General features: G+C 39.4%; 1 protein-coding gene across 2 annotated transcripts; it reads left to right on the top strand.

The window, feature by feature from the left end:
• Positions 1-1292: 1292 nt before the first annotated feature.
• Positions 1293-9408, top strand: blcap (bladder cancer associated protein). 2 transcript variants are annotated; one of them, XM_026920539.3, is made up of 3 exons: positions 1296-1447; positions 1892-2082; positions 8536-9408. In XM_026920539.3, the coding sequence occupies exon 3, from the start codon at positions 8662-8664 to the stop codon at positions 8923-8925; it is 264 nt and encodes an 87-aa protein (XP_026776340.1). In that variant the 5' UTR covers positions 1296-1447; positions 1892-2082; positions 8536-8661; the 3' UTR covers positions 8926-9408. The 2 variants fall into 2 exon arrangements, with proteins under 2 accessions (XP_034156726.1, XP_026776340.1); XM_034300835.2 differs by lacking the exon at positions 1892-2082 and having other exon boundaries at positions 1293-1447.
• The last annotated feature ends 217 nt before the right edge of the window (positions 9409-9625 follow it).

Genomic DNA, 9625 nt, shown 5'->3' with positions numbered 1-9625 from the left:
ACTGTTAAATATCCCAGTGCTGTTATACTAAATATGAGCACTCTTTGAATGCCACTTATCCAATCAAAATAGTGGACTGGAACTAACTGTTATAAAAGAATAGTGTATAAAAAAGTGTGGCTCACCCTTTCAATACTAACAGAAAGCCATTTTTTATAAAATGTTTCATTTGGGTCATCTGGGACAGAATGCTTGGGAATTTCAGATAGCATGTTTTCATTGATTTAGACTTTTACTTTCATCTTCAGTGACATGTTTAAAACTTTTATTTGCAGCATAATTATTCATGGCAACAATAAATCAAATTTCAATTACAGGACTTGAAAAAATTTCCAAATGCAAAATTCATAACCAATCTAAAAGTCATTATGAACAGATTAAGTAAAAATGGCAGTTAAAAACTCACTAAAAGGTAACATTTTTATAATTTATTTATTGTAGCAGCTGCATAACACAGGATTTTCAAAAAATAAACATTAATATCATTCTCTAAAATTATAGGAACACAGTACACTGAGTTAAAATCTCTGCATACTAAGTAGTAGGCCTAAGTAACACTCTATTTTTCCCAGTCTGATGTTTCATAAAAACACAATTTAAATCACATATAATCCATCAATGTATAATTTAACCGTAGCTGTGGAGTGTTGTTGGGGGCATCCATGCACGCATCCATTATATCCCTTCACTTTTTGTCTCTCCACTTATTGCACTGTAAGGCTTTCCCAGTTAACCTCATCTGAAAAAAAAGCATGCCAAAGCATGTGTAATTACCTAAAAAAAGCATGCTTACTATACCTACTTCATGAGGTCACATGAATTAAGTCATGTTATTTCTATAAATCAGTTCCACTGCAAGGGCTTAACAACATATGTTTCACCTTTCACTTATCAGGCCAGAAAATAAATGCTGTAAATAAATGCTGCTAAGTTTAACTTACTGTCCCATTTCACCTGATATCCCAATATACCTGAATTCACCCTAGTTTGAAAAATTAGCATGTTTTCATTCATTTATTTCATGTCTCAGCAAAAATGTTGAAATAAACATTAAAGGTGCAATAGATGATTTTTTAAATTTCTTCCACATACAAATAAAATGGAAAATATGAAGAACATAATTTTAAAAAAAGGTTTAAGCTATGGCCTCAGCACAAGTGTATTATGTGGCTGAGAAAACTCGCTTGGAAAACTTCCGGGACGGAAGTGTTTGGATGGGCCTCCTCTCGGTCATTTTTAGACACTCCCTAATTCCCTTCACTCTGCCCCCACCTCGGTTCAGAGATTAAAAAACATGGCAGAAGCCTGTAAGCTCCCAGTGCAGCCAAATAAATATTGTCAATAAAATCAGAATAAATACTGCCAGGGCTTTTCCAAGATTGATTAATTTATAACGGGAGAAGGGGATGAAGCTAAACAAGGAATTAGCAATGTTGCTCCTAGACAGGTCTGTAAACACCGTCTATACAAAGCTTTAAAACTGTTTGAATGGTCTGCTTTACATAACAAATCAAATAGATACATTTTTTTTCACTTAGACAGATAAGAAAATGCTTTGGCTGAACCACATTAAAATGTAGGTAATGTTGGGTGACTCCTGTGTAGCTATGTTAGGTTCAGCTGAAATCCCACTAAAAATAATTAAAAGAAAAAACAGGGCAGCTTAGGCATTCTTGACCACCTTCATAAATCAGTATGAGTCGAAATTCGCGTGTTCTTACTGCTATAACTTTGCTCTCAAGCAGTTAAATGGCAGAGTAGGTAGTCAACTGCTTGAGACTACTATTTTCAGAAATAATGGCTGCTGTGGGTGCTCTTCCTCTTCCTCTTCTTCCTCTTCCTCCTCCTCTTCCTCATCCTCTTCCTCTTCCTCCTCCTCCTCTTCCTCCAGCTGCGCAGAGCCGATCACTTCAGCATGAACCGCAGCGATTACGTGTATGATGGAGAGAATTATAATCAGGCATTTTGTAGGGCACGCGGCTGTTGGGGTCCTTGACTGCTCGCTAAAACTAAACAGCCCTATGTGAGGAGCAGTGGAGTTCGTGTGGGTGAGAGCACGCTGTTCAGTACGAAGAATGTCAGGTATGTTTTAAAATAATTAGGTAAATTGTTTCATATATGTATTGATAGTTTTGTTTCCCCTGGGTCGTCAGATTACGTTTAACGTTAGCTAGTCGTGTGCTCCCGATGTAACATGGTAGAACTCGGGTGCCTGAGTGTCCGAAGCTAGACGACATATTGAGGCCATTGCTGTCATTAACTGTAGGGAACACAGAAAAATAACCGCAAATCATTCGTGAAATTCCTAACTACACTGCATACTTGAGTTATTAAGTTAGGCTACTGATATTGTAGGCTGGTTTACAGTTAGCCAATTAGCTAATATTAACCTGGTTAACTGTTTCGGTTCCGCAAGCTAGTCAGTGAAACGTTAGGCTGTTCATAACTATGTTTATTTGAGTCTCTGGTGTTTATTTGTAGTCTGTATGTATATATATATATATACACCAAACGATGTGCGCTTCGGTCATGAATGCTAGGTTAGCCAGTGACACTTAACTTGTTTGATGGTTTAGATTAACGCTAAAGATAAACGTCCAGGTTGCTAACTAGCTAGCAAGTTAACTTAAATGCAAGGCCAGTGGCTAAATATAGCACGACATTGGGGAGTTTCTTAAAATACACACTGTAGTACACTTACACATTCTGTGTAATAATGACTAAAACATTGTTTGCTAACTCTGCTGTGAGCTAGTCAGTCGCTGACAGAGATGCCGTTTTGAGAACGAGGCTGAAGTTGGTTTCTGATTGTGAGTTTTGGTTCCACCTTAAAGCTACAGCACTTCCGCCTTGCGCCCTGTAGATGGCGTCGTTAAGCACTGGAAGGTGGTGAACCCTCTCAATAAAAGGGTGAAAAACTTATTTTCTGTGTAATCATCTCCTCATTTTCAATGCGTCTCACAGATTTGACAGTTGCATGAGACACAGTGAAACACAAAATACTCAATAAGAGAAAAAATACTCCAGAATGTTTTAGTGACATTCAGGTGGAAGGAGAATTGCACTTTCTGCTTATTTCACAGCAGGAGTAATATTTTGGTTACTTTATTTGTCGCCTGTACATTATAGCACAGTGAAATTCTTATCTTCACATATCCAAGCTTGTTAGGAAGCTGGGGTCAGAGCACAGGGTCAGCAATGATACGGCAGAGCGTATCATGGAGCACGGTTAAGGGCCTTGCTCAAGGGCCCAGCAGTGGCAGCTTGGCAGTGCTGGAGGTTGAATCCTTGACCTTCTGATCAGTAACCCAGAGCCTTAACTGCTGAGCCACCACTGCCAGCCAAGAAAGTTCTGTGCCATTGCTCTTGTTCCATCCCAGTAAAAGCAGAGGTACAGGACAGCAGCCTGTGTTGGCAGAGTGCTGTTACACCAGTAATTATTGAAATTACAGCAACCCCAGTAATGCCTGTACACCTGCTCATTCATGCAGTTATTCAATCAGCCAATCATGTGGCAGCAGTTAATGTTCACAAAAATCATAATGGGGTAAAATGCGATCTCTGTGGCTTTTACCATGACATGGTTTTTGGTGTCAGACAGGCTGGTTTGAGTGTTTCCGAAAGTGCTGAGCTCCTGGGATGTTCATGTGTAACAGTTTCTAGAGTTTATACAGAATGGTACGGTGGCCAACAGCGGCCAGTGTGCTGTAAACGCAGGAAACATGTGCGTACGCAGAAATCACATGCAAATGCAGAAAATGAATGCATTAAACTGGCAACATGCACAGAACCAACAGGGGGCCAATGCGCTGAAAATGAAGAAAACATGCAAAATGAGAAAAAAAAAGAAATTAGAGGGGGAGAATACTTGTCAGATATTCCTGCAGCTCCTTTAATGTTGCCGTAGGTCTACTGGCAGCCTCCCTGTTAAGTTTTTGTCTTGTCCTTTTATAAATTTTGTCTGTTGTAGCCCATCCACCTCAAGATTCGATGTGTTATGTGTTCTGAGATGCTTTTCTGCTCACCATGGTTGTAAAGAGTGCTTATTTGAGTTACTAAAGACTTCTGTCAGCTCAGGCCAGTCTGGTCATTCTTCTCTGATCTCTCTCATCAACAAGGTGTTTCAGCCTTCAGATGTTGTTTGTTTTTTTGATTAGATTAGTTGATGGCTAATTAGATAACTGCATGAATGTGCTGGTGTACAGGTGTTCCCAATAAAGTTGGCTGTGTATATAGTCATTGCTTCAAATGCAATAAAATGCCTGACAAAACATTGGCATTGGAGTTCCCAGAGAACGCATGATAAGGCTGAATTCCTCAGTCTTAAATTAACTTACATTTACCTTAATTAAAGAATTAATTAATCTATTAGCCACTATTTATAAGCAGTATTTACTAGCCTCTATACAATTTTGTTGCATGGTTTAGTGGGAGTCTGCAGCAGGCAGGAGGGTGATGTATGGGGAGAAGCTGATTATTGGGGCACACCTGATGCATATGTGTTGCTCCTCTCTCATGTAGTGATCTGAGCTTGTGTGTGAGAGGCAATGACAACTGAATGGTAATCAGGAACCCACCAGACTCAGGGTGATATCACACATCAGCATAATTATGAGCACATGCCCTTGGCACATTACATCAGGATCAGAAAGAAGGTGGGGGTAAGAAAAAGTAAAAAGCACTTTAAATGAATGGAAAGCTTGGCTGCTTTCCAGCTGCCCTTTACTTCTGCCTTGAAGTCTCACACACAAACTCTGCTCACTAATAGAGAAAAAGTAATATTCATGTTAATTTAATCACAATAATCATGTTTCTATAACAGTGTCATGTGTGCCCTGTTAAGCAGCTCCTCCCATACACCAGCCTTCTGCTGCAGAATCCTGCTAAGCACCGTCCCCACCTGCCGCAAATTTGTCTGATTTCTGTCATTTACTGAGAAAGATTCTAAGCAAAGATCGCTAACAATACAAACGCAACAAAAGCATAATGCTTTGCTTACTGCACGCTACATATTTGCATAACACATTGCAGGCTTGCTGTAGATTAGGGCTGAATGATATAGGTTGCTGTGTCAACATCAACATTGCATGACCTGCGTGTACACTAGTTGCATTGCAAAGGATGCCAATCAAGTTGGTCAGTAGCATTATGCTAAAAGTTTTCTTTCTGTTTCATAGGAGACAAAAACTAGTAATGTCTGTCATTTTAACTAATGGGTTTTTAATGGGTTTATCGTTACTGATTTTGCACTCTGTGAATGTGCTTCGATGTGTATGCACTGTGAATGGTCGACCATAATCCTTAGATTCATTCAACAGGTTTTTCTCTTTCTCTTTCAAGTGTTCTCCAGGGAATATGCAAAATAAATGTTCAATGTATATACAACAATCAGCTATAACATTAAAACCATTGACTGGTGAAGTGAATAACTGTTTATCTTGTTACAATGGCACCTGTCAAGGGGTGGGATATATTAAGCAGCAAGTAAACAGTTGGTTCTCAAATTTGATGTGTTCGAAGCAGGAAAAATGGGCAAGCGTAAGAATCTGAGTGACTTTGACAAGGGCCAAATTGTGTGGCTAGACGACTGGGTCAGAGCATCTCCAAAAAGGCAGGTCTTGTGGGGTGTTCCGGTATGCAGTGGTTAGTACCTACCAGAAGTGGTCCAAGGAAGGATAACCGGTGAACTGGCTACAGGGTCATGAGTGCTCAAGGCTCATTGATGCTTGAGGGGAGCGAAGGCTAGCCCGTCTGTCCAATCCCACAGAAAAGCTACTGTAGCACAAACTGCTGAAAAGGTTATTGCTGGCTATGATAGAAAGGTGTAAGAACACACACTTCATCACAGCTTTCTGTGTATGGGGCTGCGTAGCCACAGACCTGTCAGAGTGCCTATTCTGACCCGGAGGCAATGTGATGCTCTGGGCAATGCTCTACTGGGAAACCTTGGGTCCTGGCATTCATGTGGATGTTACTTTGACACGTACCACCTACCTAAACATTGTTGCAGACCCAGTACACCCCTTCATGGCAACCGTATTCCCTAATGGCAGTGGCCTCTTTCAGCAGGATAATACACCCTGCCACACTGCAAAAATTGTTCAGGAATGGTTTGAGGAACATGACGAAGAGTTCGAGGTGTTGACTTGGCCTCCAAATTTCCCAGATCTCAGTTCAATTGAGCATCTGTGGGATGTGCTGGACAAACAAATCCAACCCATGGTGCCAGATACCACAGCACACCTTCAGAGGTCTTGTGGAGTCCATGCCTCGATGGGTCAGAGCTGTTTTGGTGACACAAGGGGGACCAACACAATATTATGCAGGTGGTTTTAATGTTATGGCTGATCTCTCTGTGTGTGTGTGTGTGTGTGTGTGTGTGTGTGTGTGTGTGTGTATTAAAATATGGTATTTTCACTTGTTATATTGTTCTGTCATGCCCGGGGGAAGAATTGGGTATCAGCCTCCCTACTCGGTAAATGTTGACTGAAAAAAGAAAAAACAAAAAACATATCAGTCAACCACTACATGTGTATGTATAAAGAGTGTGTATATTTACACATGATATTTATATTTTTATTTAAACAGACCTGCCAACCTTCACACTTTAACATTGGAGTTTTGCTAGTAGCTAGTATTATCACATGAAAAAATACACCAAAAGATAAGTTTTTTTAAACTCTCAATAAAAATAGCAGATGAACCATTTGACATATAAATGGAATGACTGGCAACCATGTTGTTTTTGCTGACGTTCTTCTTCAGATTGACTGTGAAAATGTCCATCGTGTGGAATCAGTTCATGGTTTCAGTATTAGACAAGTGTTTTGCTTCACGGTTTGCTTTAGCTATGTTGTGTAACATACATACAACCGGAGTTTACTACGTCATGCCTGTGTAAAATATTTATATCTTTAGTACTGCAGTGTGAAAATGTCCATCGTGTAAGCCTGTGTGTATGACTGCATTGTAACATTCAGTTTTTGATTAGTCCATAAAAAGGGGGACTACTATAAAATTCACATTATAAACCATGCTCAACTATAACATTTTAAAGTCATGTTAGGAAGGCAGACTTAATGCTGCACATTAGAGTTTGGTTTTTACCATTAGGCTATCATCAGTTTTATCATTTACAGTGCATTCAGAAAGTATTCAGACCCCTTCATTTTTTTTTTCTTCACTTTTTATGTTGCAGCCTTTTGCTAAAATGCTTTATTTTTTTACACTCCATACCCCATAATGACAAAGCAAAAACCAGATTTGTGATATTTGTGTAAGTATTCAGACCCCTAACTCAGTACTTAGTTGAAGCACCTTTGGCAGCAATTTCAGCCTCAAGTCTTTTTGGGTATGATGCGACAAGCTTTGCGCACCTGGATTTGGGGATTTTCTTCCATTCTTCTCTGCAGATCCTCTCAAGCTCTGTCAGGTTGGATGGGGACCATTGGTGGACAGCCATTTTCAGGTCTATCCAGAGATTGAGTTTGATTGGGTTCAAGTCTGGGCTCTGGCTGGGCAGCTCAAAGACATTCACAGAGCTGTCCCTAAGCCACTCCTTCATCTTAGCTTTGTGCTTAGGGTCATTGTCCTGTTTGGAATATGAACCTTCAGCCCAATCTGAGATAAGGTGTAGGAAGTGATTAGAAATTGCAGTTTGCCTGCACACAAAGGTCTCTCAATCCTCTTTCATATTAGTATATACATATGAGTATTTTGGTAGTATCTTGCACTCTGTGATTGTCAAATTTGTGTGACCTTCTGAGCATGATAAGGTAATAGGATTTGTGTTTTTTTTTTTTTTTTTTTTTTTTTTTTGTGGAGACAACTGGTATATACATTACACATTAACAGTAGAATTACAGTAGTCACAATACCTGAATTTTGACTTTCATACAAATACCAATTTTTGTATCACAAATGTTCATGACAAAAATGAAAAAACTATGACAAAAATGGAGCTTTACCAGTTATCAAGTCTGAATGTCCAAGACTATCCGAGCGAGGTGGTGTCAGTCTGTTTCCAGTCAAACTCTAGCGTGATTCAACTGCAGTGAGAAAGTGATACAAACCAAGGCAAAGGACAGATCGGTGAACAGTGGAAATGTATTCTGGATGTTTTAAACTAGTCTAATTTCTATAATTATCTAGTGATATATTAAGCGCGGCCCTGAGTTCTCCATGCTTGGTCAATTTTTATGACTTCTAAACACGCTCAGTTAAGGTTAGTTTACTTTTGCTAACATCATATTTCTGACCATAGACTAACATTAGTCTTTAAGCACGCATGCTCAAATTTACTGTTGAAAGGAAAAGACATTTTCCTTATTGAAATAAGAACTGAAAGTACTGACATTTTTGGAATCTAACTGTTTAGAATCAAAAAGTACTGAAGTTTCGATGCATTGTGCAAGTAGAACTAGATTTTATTGTATACTGTCATACATTCATAATATCTATGACTATTACATAATTAACATTAAAAAAAAAAAAAATTGATGCATTTTTTTTAAATGTCTTCTTATTCTTTTCAAGGCCTGACGTAATATCTGGACTACAAAGCTGAGCTCCACCAGCAGTTGGTGGTTGTACAACACAACCACCCATCACTCTGGATATCTGTTTTGAAACTTGACCACTTCCAGCAACTACAAAGAGACAATGTACTGCCTCCAGTGGTTACTTCCGGTCCTGCTGATCCCAAAGCCGCTGAACCCAGCTCTGTGGTTCAACCATTCTATGTTCATGGGCTTCTACTTGCTTAGCTTCCTGTTGGAAAGGAAGCCATGCACCATTTGTGCCTTAGTGTTCCTCGCAGCATTGTTCCTCATTTGCTACAGCTGCTGGGGGAATTGCTTCCTTTACCACTGCCATGACTCTCCACTGCCAGACTCCGCACATGATCCCAACATTGTGGGCACCTAGACTCCAGATCCTCAAGAAATCCTCCGTAATGCTTCTTGGACAAACGAACAAATGAACAAATATCTAATGAGAAATGCTGAGAAATTTGCAGAAGATGAGAGCCTCACTGAAGTCATACTTTAATTAATCACAAACTAACCTCTTGCTGTTACTTTATTTTCCATTCTGCAAAGAGGGCACAAATTTTGGTCCATGGCTTATAGGGTTCTTCTGTTTTAATCTTTCAGTCCAACTTTCCTTTAATTCATTAGTTGCTGAAAGATTCTGATGTGTGAGCATGTACGAGTTTTATCATATAAATTTCTGTTCTTGTGTCAATCAGTTTAAATCCCAGGGTCTGAGGTGACTTCAGTGGTGGTGAATGTCCAAACTGAGCTTACTGGAGCTCAGGAGTATTGAAAGTAATGAGTTGTACTTGTGTGCAGCTCAGTTTGTTCAAATGCTGTTGCAGCTTTTAATTCAATAAAGTTCATAATGCGCAAATTTTCTGAGTTCTATAGATGCTGGAACAACGGCAAGAGTGGCACAGGAAGGGGACACCTGGAGTTTGGGTTTGACCATATGTTTGTTCACTGTCACTGAAATCCTACTCAGTCAACACACCCAAAACATGAAAATGTCTACATGCATTATGTAGATTTATTTTTGTTTGACCAAATTATGAACAAGTACACTGCATTTTTTTTTTTTTTTTTTTTTT

The sequence above is a fragment of the Pangasianodon hypophthalmus genome, chromosome 2 (assembly GCF_027358585.1).
Source record: "Pangasianodon hypophthalmus isolate fPanHyp1 chromosome 2, fPanHyp1.pri, whole genome shotgun sequence".
Taxonomy (NCBI): domain Eukaryota; kingdom Metazoa; phylum Chordata; class Actinopteri; order Siluriformes; family Pangasiidae; genus Pangasianodon; species Pangasianodon hypophthalmus.
This window is presented reverse-complemented; position numbering and strand designations above follow the sequence as displayed.

Excerpts from the sequence above, each read along its gene's own strand:
- blcap (XM_034300835.2), top strand. The coding sequence starts at position 8,662 with ATGTACTGCCTCCAGTGGTTACTTCCGGTCCTGCTGATCCCAAAGCCG.